The sequence below is a fragment of the Amphiprion ocellaris genome, chromosome 3 (genome assembly GCF_022539595.1).
Source record: "Amphiprion ocellaris isolate individual 3 ecotype Okinawa chromosome 3, ASM2253959v1, whole genome shotgun sequence".
Taxonomy (NCBI): domain Eukaryota; kingdom Metazoa; phylum Chordata; class Actinopteri; family Pomacentridae; genus Amphiprion; species Amphiprion ocellaris.
Window position 1 is genome coordinate 41,071,331 of NC_072768.1, and position 14,850 is coordinate 41,086,180.

A 14,850-nucleotide genomic window follows, 5' to 3' on the forward strand; every position below is an offset into this window, starting at 1 on the left:
TTGGATAAAATTTTCTGATCTACATTTAGTAATGAAATAGGTCTATATGATACGCAATCTTCAGGAGTCTTGTCCTTCTTTAAAATTAACGAAATGTTTGCTTCTCTTAAGGACCGTGGTAAAGTGCCTTTAGCAAGGGAGTCATTAAACATGTTTAGCAAAGGATCAATTAATACGTCATGAAATTCTTTATAAAATTCCACACTAAGTCCATCAGGGCCAGGGGACTTACCAGATTGCAACCCTTTAATCGCATCAAGTACCTCTTTTTTTGATATAGGGGCATCAAGGGTGGCCTTCTGCTTATCTGACAAATGAGGGAGATTGAGGGTTGAGAAAAAAGCATCCATATTATTAAACAAATCTGGTTGTTGTTCAGATTAATATACATTTTCGTAAAAGCTTTTAAAGGCATTGTTTATATTCAAGGTATCAAAAAATTGTTTGCCTTGGTCATCCAAAATTGAACCAATAGTTTGAGAGTCCGCCTTTTTCTTAATTAAGTATGCCAGATATTTCCCGGCTTTGTTGCCACATTCATACAATTTCTGCCTCGCGAATCTGATTTGGTTTTCTGCTTCCCTAGTTAGAAGCGAATCTAAGGCACTTCGAAGTGCAGATAGCTCCTTAATTTTCTGTGTAGACGGACGTTTACCATATTCTCTCTCGGCTCGTTTCAATTTAGTTTCCAGTATTTTTCTCTGTTCAGCCTGTCATCGCCTTTTTGTAGATGTGTATGATATAATAATTCCACGAGAAAAGGCTTTTGAGGTCTCCCACAATAGTGACACATCATCAGTGGAGGCAGTGTTAGTGGCAAAGAACTTAAATTCGTCTATAAAATAGGAAACAAACGCCTGATCTCTTAATACAAGGGGGTTGAATTTCCAGTATCTAGTTTGAGTTATTGTGTGTGATGGATTGTATTCTAAAAATACTGCTGCATGATCAGAAATAACGATTGGACCTATTGAACTACTGGTAGCCAAATTCAGTAAGTTTTTAGGGAGCAAAAAATAGTCAATTCTTGTAGATGACTGCGAAACATTAGAGAAAAAAGTGTATTCTTTATCAGTGAGATGTTGCGCTCTCCACACATCTATATAATCCATGTCTTCACAAAATGCATTCACACACTTGGCATGAGAGGAATGTAAAAGTTTTCCCGGTGGAGATTTGTCTAAAATAGGATTAAGATGACAATTAAGATCACCTCCAATGATGGTGTGTTTAGTGCCAAGATCGATAATCCTTGAGAGGACACAGATCAAAAGATGCGTTGGATGGCCAGGTGGGTTGTAAATATTTAGTATGGTGATTTCTTCTCCTGAAATAATCCCTTTTAAAATAACATAGCAGCCTGATGCATCCTTTATGCAGTCCAAAATCTTTAAAGGAATATTTTTCTGTATAAGAATAACCACTCCACGGCTCCTTGAAGTAAAAGATGAAAAGTAAACTTGGTGAAACCCTCCATGCTGTAGTTTTAAATGTTCACTGTCATTTAAATGGGTTTCTTGCAGTAAAGCTATTTGTACGTTCTCCTTTTTGAGGTAGTTTAAAACTTTCCTACGTTTTACAGGGGTGTGTATTCCCTTAACATTCCAAGTACACAATTTGAGTCCCGTCATAAAAATAATTAAGATATGAATTAGCAGAGCATATGTCAATTCTCAGAGTAAGAGATATCACAGTGATGAACATAGGGCCAACAAGAACACAAAATGAACAGAAAGAACAGAGAACGATGCGCTTAAGGCGCACGCTGCCAAACTCAACCATAGATCGCAACACTGTCCTCCTAAGCACAGAGGAGATCGAGCGAGTGGGATTTCTAGCGGCAACAAGACACATCAGTCCGGGATGCAGGGAGGCAGTGTTTCTCTCTCCCTACACAGTCATTGTAAATTAAATGCTCCATTCTTGTCACAGTTCACATCAGTTAGAGTACTTACTGAAAGATGACAGTCAGAGATGGTCTTTAGTATAGCCCAAATGTTACTCATTGGAAGCTGAAGCAGCCCCATCCATCGCGTTAATGTAATCTTCTGCCTCGGTGGGGTTATTAAACACTCTGGTAGATCCGTGGCATGTTACTTTCGGCTTTGCGGGGTAGATTAGCCTGTATTCTGCATCGAGTGATCGGAGCCGTTTCTTCACTGCATCATATCCTTTTCTCTTACGAACGACGGCGGCGGAAAAATCCTGGAAAAATATAACCGTAGAACCTCCATGTTTCACGGTCTGATTCTGTCTTGCTAATTCCCAGGATGCATTCATCACACGTTGTTTGTCTTGGTAGTTGTGAAAACGCACCACCACAGGTCTTGGTCTTTGCGTGGATGGGGGCTTTGGAGCAAGCGAGCGGTGACCCCTCTCCAGCTTTATCCGTCCGCCTTTCCCTTCAATGTGCAGCGTTTCGGGCAGCCAGCACTCGAAAAAGCGCGTTGGGTTAGTCCCTTCAGCGCCCTCGGGAAGATTCAGTATTAGGATATTCATCCTCCGCCCACGGTTCTCTAAATCATCAATACACTCGACCAAAAAGTCCACAGTCTTTTCCAGAGTCTCAGCCTTGGCTTTGACCGGGTCCACTGCATCTTCTACGGCTCCAATTCTCTGTTCGGCCTCATCCAGCCTCTTCTCATGGCTCTCCAATGTATCGCCGTGTTTTTTTCAACAGCTCTAAAATAGGTGCAAACTTTTCATCCATTGCTTTCGTGACATTAGTTGTCATCTCATGCACCGCTTCACGTAAAGCTGCTCGGATGCCAGCCTCTGTCCCATGATCCATGTTAGCCGTGGCATTAACAGCGTTAGCTGCATTAGCGTCTTCTGCGGCCATGCTAGCTTGTTCTTCAGGTGCGTCCGTATTTCTCTTCTTTGGCCGAGCCTCTTGTCTTAAGAAATAGGTGTTAATGCTCATCTTAGGAAAGTCAATCGCTAGTTGAATGGAGGCTTGACTTTTAGTAGGGTTAAATGAAAATATCAGCAGATTGTTTTACCAGCACTCCCGGACGTGACTTATCCCTACGCCGCCATATTGATCCCCCCTGATGATGCGGTTCTAGTGGTTGTTAATGAGTTTCAAGTGGTTGGTGACGCGGTTCCAGTGGTTTATGAGGTTCCCTTGGTTAATGATAAGGTTCCAGTGGTTGTTTATCAGGTTAAAGTGGTTGATGATGAGGTTCCAGTGGTTGTTAATAAGGTTCCAGTGGTTGATGATGAGGCTCCAGTGGTTGTTAATAAGGTTCCAGTGGTTGATGATGAGGTTCCAGTGGTTGATAATAAGGTTCCAGTGGTTCATGATGAGGTTCCACTGGCTCATGATGAGGTTCCAGTGTTTAATAAGGTTCCAATGGTTGATGATGAGGTTCCATTGGTTGTTAATAAGGTTCCAGTGGTTCATGATAAGACTCTAGTGGTTGTTAAGAAGGTTCCAGTGGTTGATGATGAGGCTCCAGTGGTTCTTAATGAGGTTCCTGTGGTTGATGATGCGGTTCCAGTGGTTCTTAATGAGGTTCCTGTGGTTGATGATGCGGTTTCAGTGTTTGATGATGAGGTTCCAGTGGTTGATGATGAGGTTCCAGTGGTTGATGATGAGGTTCCAGTGATTGATGATGAGGTTCCAGTGTTTGATAATAAGGTTCGTGGTTGATGATAAGTTTCCAGTCGTTGATGATGAGGTTCCAGTGATTGTTACTAAGGCTCCAGTAGTTGTTAATAAGACTCTAGTAGTTGTTAAGAAGGTTCCAATGGTCGATGGTGAGGTTCTAGTGATTGTTAATGACGTTCAGGTGGTTGATGATGAGGTTCTACTGGTTGTTAATGAATTTCAAGTGGTTGATGATGCAGTTCTAGTGGTTTATGAGGTTCCACTGGTTAATGATAAGGTTCCAGTGGTTGTTAATAAGATTCTGGTGGCTGATGATGAGGTTCCAGTGGTTGATGATGAGGTTCCAGTGATTGATGATGAGGTTCCAGTGTTTGATAATAAGGTTCGTGGTTGATGATAAGTTTCCAGTCGTTGATGATGAGGTTCCAGTGATTGTTACTAAGGCTCCAGTAGTTGTTAATAAGACTCTAGTAGTTGTTAAGAAGGTTCCAATGGTCGATGGTGAGGTTCTAGTGATTGTTAATGACGTTCAGGTGGTTGATGATGAGGTTCTACTGGTTGTTAATGAATTTCAAGTGGTTGATGATGCAGTTCTAGTGGTTTATGAGGTTCCACTGGTTAATGATAAGGTTCCAGTGGTTGTTAATAAGGTTCCAGTGGTTGATGATGAGGTTCCAGTGGTTGTTAATAAGATTCTGGTTGTTGATGATGAGGTTCCAGTGATTCATGATGAGGTTCCAGTATTTAATAAGGTTCCAGTGGTTGATGATGAGGTTCCAGTGGTTGTTAATAAGGTTCCAGTGGTTGATGATAAGGTTCCAGTGGTTGTTAATGAGGTTCCAGTGGTTGTTAAGAAGGTTTAAGTGGTTAATGATGAGGTTTTAGTGGTTGTTAATAAGGTTCCAGTGGTTGATGATGAGGTTCCAGTGGTTGTTAATAAGATTCTGGTGGTTGATGATGAGGTTCCAGTGATTCATGATGAGGTTCCAGTATTTAATAAGGTTCCAGTGGTTGATGATGAGGTTCCAGTGGTTGTTAATAAGGTTCCAGTGGTTGATGATAAGGTTCCAGTGGTTGTTAATGAGGTTCCAGTGGTTGTTAAGAAGGTTTAAGTGGTTAATGATGAGGTTTTAGTGGTTGTTAATGAGGTTCCAGTGGTTGATGATGCGGTTCCTGTGGTTGTTGAGGAGGTTCCAGTGGTTAATGATGAGGTTACAATGGTTGATGATGAGGTTCCAGTGATTGATGATGAGGTTCCAGTGTTTGTTAATAAGGTTCCAGTAGTTGATGATGAGGTTCCAGTGGTAGACATGAGGTTCCAATCTTTGTTAATAAGTCTCCAGTGGTTGATGATGAGGTTCCCATGGTTATTAATAAAGTTCCAGTGGTTGATGATGAGGTTCCGGTGGTAGAGATGAAGTTCCAGTTGTAGAGATGAGGTTCCAATGGTTGATGACAAGGTTCCAGTGGTTGTTAATAAGGTTCCAGTGGTTTATGTTGAGGTTGCAGTGCTTGATAATGAGGTTCCAGTTTAAGTTGGCAAGGTTCCAGTCGTTGATGATGACGTTCCAGTGGTAGAGATGAGGATCCAGTGGTTGTTAATAAGGTTCCAGTCATTGTTAATAAAGTTCCAGTGGTTGATGATAAGGTTCCAGTGGTAGTTGATGACTTTCCAGTGGTTGATGATGAGGTTCCAGTATTCTCCACTGAACTGTTTGATGGTGACCTTTTCTGCAGGAGCAAAGAAGATTGGAAGCAAACAGATCAGTCACATGGAAATTTTAAGTACAGCGCTATGTTTTTCACATGTTCTGGTTGTTCACTTTAGAATCCAAGTTCCAGATTAGGTTCCAGTAATTAGAACCTCCTGAGGGAAGGTCAGGTGGAATCTGTCTCATCTGAACCTTTCAGACCGTGGCTCTGTTCTCTGTTGTTTTTCCTGAAAAGGTCTAAAGAGGAGCATATGGAGAAATTATTGGGGGTGTTTGCAGTGTGGCAACGGATGAAAGAAGAAATAAATCGTACTTTGTTCTAGACTAGCAGCAAATTCGGCCTGACAGCAAAAAGAAAGTCTCCAAGAACCTCAAGTTCCATTCCAGGATCTGCAGTTTTTCTCTGCAGCTGTTGATAAGTTCGAGATGAAAACACCAGTCTGACCTGTCCTCAAAGAACATTAGAACCAATCCGACCTGTCCTCAAAGAGCACTAGAACCAATCTGACCTGTCCTCAAAGAACATGAGAACCAATCCGACCTGTCCTCAAAGAACAGTAGAACCACTCTGGCCTGTCCTCAAAGAGCACTAGAACCAATCCGACCTGTTCTCAAAGAACATTAGAACCAATCTGACCTGTCCTCAAAGAACAGTAGAACCAATCTGACCTGTCCTCAAAGAACATCAGAGGGAGTCCTTTAGGAACAATGATCTCAGATGAATCTGTTCTAATGGTTTGTTCTCAGGAACATCTGGCAGCTTTCCAGGAGAAGCTCAGAGCAGCTGTGAATCTGATGGTGGAGATGTTCTGGTTTTCACTGCCTCTGGATACATTTATTCTCACATAAAATGCTTGTTCTTCCTTCTCCTTAGAGGTTTAGAGAACGCTGCTTGGTAATAACATGATCTCACGGTATCTATTTCATACATGTAGAGTCAGTAGGTGTGGTGTCAGACCAAAAATGGCTTTGAGCAGAGGAGGGAACATGTGGAAATAAGACACATGGAAGAATTCGATCTTCAACAAAGAGAAAAGGTGTTTACAGGCTTTGTCTGCCTGCTAAAAACAGATGAATCCAACATGCTACCACGGTGACGTGTTCAGATTGATAGGAGGAATACATGCTATATTCATAAAGTTCTTAAAGTTGTTTAATATTAGGAAGGTGCAGGAAATCAAAGAGACAAACAGCTTCATCTTCTCTCATGTCTTCCAATAAAGGATGTTCTACCTGTTGAATACAGTCACTCAGACAGCAAATAGAGAAATTAATCTCTGCTGTCAGTGTTTTATTAACTTGTGAGATGTTTAGAAGTCGTCATATTCAGTCATCAGGGAGACAGAGAAAATCAGCAGTAGTTTGCGTACATCTCAGTACAAATAATAGATAAAAGTCTAAAAGTACAAACAGACAGCAGATGAAGACACCAGCACTTCTCCTTAAATCTTTCTGTGTTTCTATTGGATCAGTTTCTTCTGTTGTTTTAAGGAGGGAGATGAAGTTTTCTTGGAATCAGCAGCAGTTTGGAATGTGATTTGTTTCCATAAAGCAGCGCTGCAATAAAACAGTGAAGCCTGTTATTAACTCTGCAAAGCTTTGGATATTGTTTGAAATGGAGGTTTAAGAACATTTTGTTCTTGGAGTTTGTGTTGAAACACATTGAAGTTGAGTAAATCCCACCAGCATTCCTCTTAAAGTTCATCAGTCCCTTCAGGGTCACAGTTTACTGCTGCATGGAAACCTTCATCCGCGGGGCAGCAAACAGGAATCCACAGCTGGATTCCTTCTGAAACAAGAACCCAGTGTCTGTTTTTATTTAACCAGGAAAACCTCAGTAGACAGCAGATATTTAGGTTTCCAAACACATTTACTAGAAGTACTACAAATACTAAAAGTACTACAAACACTAGAAGGAAATCAAACTGAGTTTCTGTCATTTCATGGTGACACCAGCAACGTGTCCATAAATCTCCAGAAGAAAATATTCTCCTACAGTTAACCCAATCATCATCATCACCATCATCATCATCACCATCATCACCATCATCATCTTCACCATCATCATCACCATCATCATCATCACCATCATCATCATCATCATCATCATCCAGTGAAACGTGTTCTCAGCCTGTGATCATGTTCTCTCCTGTAGAACTGGTTAGCTGTTGTTCACTGAGTCATTAAAGACAAGATCTATTTTATTCATTCAGGAGGAAATTATTTAATTCCTTACAGACTACAGTTTGTCTGAGGATTCCTGAAGCTGTCTGAACACACATTCAAGTGGTTCTTCTCAGTGTTGTTGTGGTGATGTTTAATGGGAAGATCTGACCTCAGATCAGCTGTCTCCGTATATTACAGCTCCTCTGGTATCCCAGGAGGTTTCACATATGAGGCATTCTACTCTGCTGCAAAACATAAAACACTGAAAGAAGGATAAAGATTAAAAAGCAGCAAATCCAATGTTTCATAAAAGAATACCACAGAAATATTTCCAGTGATGAAGTGAAACATCTGAGCAGAAAACCTGAAAACACAAATAATAATCCTGTTTATTCACAGAACCCACTGAGAACGCCCCAACTACAGCAGTTCAGAGGGAGTCCAAGGATTAAGTCCTCCAGAGACCACCAGGGTCCACCAGGAAAATCTGGCAACACAAAATGATCATCATCTTCTTTCTTGGTGAGTTCTGTTGATCTGCTGTCTTTTATTCACACATTTCTTCTGAGAGGGAGGCAGAAATGAAGAGAGTTGGGATAAGATCAGGGAATAGCAGAAATCTGGACATGAAGAAGGAGGGTAACCTTTAGCGCCTCCAGCAGGTGAAGCTCCTGGTCAGGTAGAGGCTGTGAGCAGTTGAAGCTTCTCAGACATGTGACCACCTGTTGTGTGAGGTAGGATTTTTTTTTTCACTTGCTGTTCCTTGTTTCTGGCGGGTTTAGAATCTTTAATTGAGTCCTTCATTGTTCTTTCTGTGGAAATGTAAAGAAAAATATAAACTTCTGATTCTCTCTGTTGGACTCTTGAAGGGGACATGAACTTTCTTGTTCCCTGGCTGTTAGAGCATCTTTCATCAGCTTCAGAACAAAATATGTTTTTATATTGTTGTTCATTGGAGCTCCTTCATGTTTTCAATGAATGAAATATAAAAGTGCAGATATTTTTATGTCATAGAGTCAGTGATTCTAATGGAACAGCATTCGTCAGATTCAGTTCAGCAGCTATTAGTTATTAAACAGCTTCTGGAATGAGGAAACAAACCGATCAACACTACAGGACAGGTTAAAGAAGCAGTAGCAGATGGAGGGAAGCTACATCTGGCTCATTTCTCCAGATGTGGCTCAGGGGTTAGGGTTAGCAGATCATCCACAAGGTTGGTGGTTCGATTCCCACCAAAATGTTCTTAGGAAAGACCCTGAACCTGAAGCTGTTCCTGGTAGCACTTTGGTGTGTGGATGGATAAAAAACGGTTCGCCCTCACCCTAAAACGATGTCTACATTCTAACTAGCTACGGATCAGCCTCACAGATCTTTGTCTCTCTGCAGCTCTTCTTCCAGCAGGTCAACCCCAGGATTCCCAGGACTTCCAGGACTTCCAGGGTCCTAAGGACCTGCAGGACCTCCAGGACCACCATGATTCCTGGGACTTCCAGGACCTCAAGAACCTCCAGGACCCTCGGGACTTCCAGGGCCCCCAGTACAAGTGGGATCGCCAAGATCTCCAGGAATTCAAGGATCCCCTGAACCTGAAGGACTTCCAGGACCCACAGAACCTGCAGGACTTCCAGGACCCACAGAACCAGCAGGACTTTCAGGACCCACAGAACCAGCAGGACTTCCAGGACCCCGAGGACCTCCAGGACCCCCGGAATCTCCAAGACCTCCAGGACTTCCAAGACCCACGGGACCTTCAGGACTTTCAGGATCCCTTGAAACGCCAGGACTTTCAGGACCCTCGGAACCCACAGGACTTCCAGGACCCACAGGATCTCCAGGACCCCCGGAATCTCCAAGACCTCCAGGACTTCCAAGACCAATGGGACCTCCAGGACCAGTGCCCCGGGGGCTCCTGTAACCCACAGCTGGGTGACCTCATGGTGGGTCGAGCAGCACAGCTGTCGGTCTCATCCACCTGCGGTCTGGATGGACCTCAGAACTACTGCATCATCGGATACCTACAGGTAAGACATCGAACAGAAACAACATGAGTGTATAGTACTAGTATGTAGTACTAGTATGCAATACCTTTAAAGGGTGGTAGAAACATAAGCAAGATGGGTAGTACCTGTAGGAATAAGAGTATGAGTTATACCAGTGGACCTTCCTCCAGCCCACTGCTTCCAGCTGCCCATTTCCACCAGTCGACTCTGCATCACCCTCACTATACTGGATATGCTCATCTACTTACTATTTGAATTTTACTACCAGCTATATATGTAGTGTATTTATGCCAGAGCCGTACATAACAGTAAACTATGAATCAATTTCAATGTTAGCTTCTACTTTGTATGTATGATCTATATGATCACACATGTATCCAACTGTGTGTTATATGTTCCTTGTTCCCCACCCCCCTCTTCTCCCATCCCTCCCTCTCTACCTCTACCCCTCTACCTCTACCCCTCTACCCCTCTACCTCTACCCCTCTACCTCTACCCCTCTACCCCTCTACCTCTCTACCTCTACCCCTCTACCCCTCTACCTCTCTACCTCTATCCCTCTACCTCTACCCCTCTACCTCTACCCCTCTACCTCTACCCCTCTACCCCTCTACCTCTCTACCTCTACCCCTCTACCCCTCTACCTCTCTACCTCTATCCCTCTACCTCTACCCCTCTACCTCTACCCCTCTACCCCTTTACCTCTACCCCTCCACCTCTACCTCTATCCCTCTACCTCTTCCGTTCCTCTCAACCCTCCTTCCAGCAGCAGATGGGTTCCCTCACATAAAGAGCCAGGTTCTCCTCCAGGTTTCTTCCTGTTAAAGGGTGTTTCTCTTGCCACTGTCTCCTTAGGGCTGCTCTGGGGGTTCATATGGGTTCTGGAAAGTGTCTGGAGACAATTTGACTGTAATTGGTGCTATATAAATAAAATTGAATTGAATTGAATTGACAAAACCACCACAAAAAACAAACAACCACAAAAGGACACCTATCAACTACAGAGACACAAAACAACCACAAAGAGACACAAAACAACCACAAAGAGACACAAAACAACAACAAAGAGGTGCAAAGAGACACAAAACCACCATGACAGACTAAACAACCACAAAGACACACTACACCCTCCCATCTGTCTATATTACTCAGATGTTATGTCACAAAAGCAGCATTTTATCAACTTTACTCCAGTGTTTTTAACGTTTATCTTTTTTTTTTTTTTGTCTGCATTTGTTCTCATTGTTTAACTCCACAAAAGGGGAGTCAACATTATATGAGATTGATGCATATTTTAGTCTTGCAGCCAAATATTTTAATATTTAGTGCATGTGTGTGACCATCACCGGCCCTCCCTGAAAGTTAAGCAGATATTCTTTATTAGAATTCCCTATTATGAGCCAGGGAGGGCAGTGCTACACCTCAGTGATGTGTGGGGGAAACAAAGACTGGACAGGATGAACAGGATGAACAGGGATAGAAAATAACAGGCGTTGCTATTGCAATTAAAGATTGTAAGGTGGTGTGTTATGCCCAACTACTAACTGCCCATCAATAAAAAAAAAAATAAATAAAAATTTGAAAAAAGAAAAGAAAACCAAACCGACACAAAAGAAAAAGAGATTCAATAATAAATGAACAAATGGTACTGAGCACCATAATTGTGGGTGTCTTGATAGTATAGAATAGAATAGAATAGGCCAGAAAAGGATACTAGTGCGAGAGAGAATGAGTTTAGGGTAGAGACTGGAGAAATTCTCAGCACATTATGGCGGGACCCATCAATCGCTGAAATGGGACTCGGCAGTAGCTGGCAAGACCTGATCAAACATGCAAGTGTGAAGAACCCCGAAGCCCAGAACAGCAGTCACGGCAAGGCAGGGCCAAGTCAACAGGGCATCCCTCCCCCCGGGCCGTAGGAGCCACAGGGCGGCACCCCCAGAGAGCCACCGGGGCCACCGTGAACGACGCGAACCCGGAGAACAAGAGGGAGCAGCTACTGACACCCCCTGCGCGCCCAGACCGACCCAGGTGGCCCGGGGCACGAGGACCCACCTGCCACCCAAACCCTAACCCCGCCCACCCCAGTCCCCACCAAACCCCCCACCCCACCACCCGACCCGCCCACCCCCACCCCCCTCCCCCCCCCGAGGGGGCCAACGGCCCCACACAGCCAGGAAGCCAGACACAGGGGCCGAGCGGCCCACCGAAGGGATGGCAACCAGCCCATCACAAGGCAGGCCACCACCGGGAGCCGGCCAGAGGAAATCGGAGCCGGGACCCGATGTGAGTCCAGAGGGTAAAAATGGACAGTGTGGTGGGGCCCGGCGACGCCAACAGGGAGGCACCCCGCATACCCCCCGCACCAGGCCCCAGGTGAGCGCAGTACACCCAGGGCCCCCACTCCCCGCAATGCGCCCTGACAACCCACCAGGACAGAGCCACCACATGCCATCAGTCCGCAGTACAGCCACAGCGCCCACCAGGACGGCCAATCCAGCCCCCGCAGCCCACCAAGAGCCATCGCACCTGCCCGGACCCGTCGGGCACGCAGGAGAACCCCCCCCCGACCACAGCCCCCAGGTCCCGGGGACCCCCCAGCCACAGCAACACGGATGATGGTCCACCCCCGCCACCCCATAGCTATAAGGGGGCCGGGTCCCACCAGTGAGGCCATATTAGTGAGATCCCCCCATTACTCCCTGTTAATATGTCTCCCGATCCCAGACTGGAGACATTATCCCTGCACCGTGATAGTGTAACCCTGAGTGTCATGTGGTGCATTAAAAGTGGGGAGGCTGGGCGAGGCGTCCAGGGGGCGGGCCAGAGGACCACAGAGGATGGCTACTCTGCAGCCTACCCTGGCCCAAGTTCCCCGAGCCGTCCCAGACCTACCCCCAAGGTGTGAGTGTGTGTGGTGCATTAAAAAGAAATTAGAGAGCAGGGGAGGCAAGCAAGAGGGTGATGGGGAAGAGACAAGGCCGTAGAGCCCTGCCATCCGCCCCACCACAGAGCCCATCACTCCTGCCCCCACCTGCTCTCGGGGCCCTAGCTGTTGTGTCCCTATATGTGCCTAAGACTAACTATATACAGTGACGTGTGGAGTGTGTGAAGTGCACAGTAAGAGGTAGTCTGGTGTGGATCCGGCCCATGAGGAGAGAGCAGCGGGGGAGACAGGTAGTAAGACCACCGGTACTGATGCAGAGGGCCCCCAGAGCCCGGAGGCAAGAGGCCAAGGTGAGCCCACACGAACCCGACCGGCCCGGCCAGCACCGATTAATTTAACGTTTATCTGATCTTTGGAAGTTCTGCTCTCTACCTCTTGGTCTGATGCTAAGCTAACCCAAACCCTAACCCTGTTAAAGGGCATTTCTCTTGCCACTGTCTCCTTAGGGCTGCTCTGGGGTTCATATGGGTTCTGGAAAGCATCTGGAGACAATTTGACCTGTAATTGGCGCTATATAAATAAAACTGAATTGAACTGAACCAGTATGGAGAGGACCTGTGTGTGTGTGTGTGTGTGTGTGTGTGTGTGTGTGTGTGTGTGTGTGTGTGTGTGTGTGTGTGTGTGTGTGTGTGTGTGTGTGTGTGTGTGTGTGTGTGTGTGTGTGTGTGTGTGTGTGTGTGTGTGTGCGCACGCGCGTGATAACATGTTGAAGTATAATAGTGAAGTATAATAGTGAATATGAGTATAATAGTGAAGTATAATAGTGACTATGAGTGTAATAGTGAAGCATAATAGTGAATATAAGTACAAACTGCTGCTGAACTTATCTTTTCTGTCTGTCTGATGTATTTCTGGCTCGACTCCTGCCTTTCATACTGAAACATGTCCTGATCTGTCACTTCATTATCCTTCGTTCTCTCCACCCTCAGGATCATTTCCACTCTTCTCCACCTCACTGCTGCATTTTTCTGTTTTTTTTCTCTCTACTCTACTTTAGTGTCTCAGAAATGCTGCATTTCAAAACGCTTTGTTAAAGCAGCTCACTGAGAGAACTCCTGCTTCAGCTGTTCTCACTGTAAAGTCTATTAGAACGCTCTAGAACATGGTGGGGATTACCTGGAACATCTGGGATGGGCTAGAAGGGCATTTTCTCAGTTCAGGGTCTGAATCATTTCTGACATCACATTGTTAGTAAAGATGTTCTAAATAGACAAGAAGTGTTTTTCCAGAACATGACAGCTGGTTGCAGAAAACACTGAAAGACGGAGATCATTAAGGATCAGATCAGTAACATTTATGATACGATAAATTATGTTTTACAAGCTTAAGATGACTAAAAGTACAGGCTTAGATATTTAGCCTGTTGTCAGATTGTTGGGATTCAGCGACAGCACAAAGAACCAATCAAATCTGATCCAAATGAAACTTTTATCTAATAATCAACAGTTGACTGAAATACTGATGAAGTATTGATAACTATTGTTCTGATCGGTTGGGATTTTTCTCAGACAGAGCAGAAATGTTTCACATGTGACTCTCGGCTGCCGTACAATCGCTACAACAACCCCAACAGCCACCGCATCGAGAACATCATCACCACTTTTGACCCTGAGAGGAAGATGAAGTGGTGGCAGTCCGAGAACGGTGAGTTCCAACCGTCCAATCAGAGCAGAAGACACTGCAGAGTGGCACCATGAGTTACCTGTGTGACTGCTGCTTGTCTGCAGGAGTTCATCAGGTCAGCATCCAGCTGGATCTGAAGACAGTGTTCCAGTTCAGCCACCTGGTTCTAACCTTCAAGGTAACTCTGTTTTCTGCACACCTGTTCAGGTGGAGACTTATTGGCTTCTCTAACTCTGATTGGCTGATTTGATGTGAGGAATATGTGTAGTTTATGACCCATCCTTGATGAAAAATACAAGTTCTGCTGCTGTTTATCCAGAATCAGATCATTTTAGCAGCTACATGAAAATCCATGTGGAACCTTTGAGCAGTGTTTACCTGTAAATCTATGCATGTATAGCTACCTGTACCTGTAGATCTATACATGTATATCTATGCATGTATATCTACCCGTACCTGTAGATCTATACATGTATATCTATACATGTATATCTACCTGTACCTGCTGCCTCACCTGGTGAATCCACCACATGGTAATCTTAGCCCAGACTACCAACACCCTTGGTTCAGTCCACCAGTAGTACCTCGTCATGAAGACCTTCACCAGACATCTGCTCTCCAAACTCACTCATTTTAATTATAGAAACTTTTATTTTAGACCAACTTAAGCTGTTTGCTGCAGAATTCAAAGCGTTAACAGTGGAGTTAGAGTCTGAACAAGGAAGACCTAATCTGGGTTAAATTTGTGAAACAGAAACAGGCTTGTTCTGTTTTCTAAAGCTGAGGTCA

At 44.5% G+C, this 14,850-nt stretch overlaps 1 protein-coding gene across 1 annotated transcript in view; it reads left to right on the forward strand.

Moving 5' to 3' along the window:
• The window catches only part of lamb4 (laminin, beta 4), a 69,193-nt gene that overhangs the window by 5,722 nt on the left and 48,621 nt on the right, over positions 1-14,850 (forward strand). The window contains exons 2-5 of the mRNA XM_055009098.1: positions 7,891-8,013; positions 8,878-9,512; positions 13,947-14,082; positions 14,166-14,239. Of these exons, the coding sequence (XP_054865073.1) occupies positions 7,992-8,013; positions 8,878-9,512; positions 13,947-14,082; positions 14,166-14,239 (867 nt within the window). The 5' untranslated portion in view covers positions 7,891-7,991. The remainder of the gene's footprint in view (positions 1-7,890; positions 8,014-8,877; positions 9,513-13,946; positions 14,083-14,165; positions 14,240-14,850) is intronic.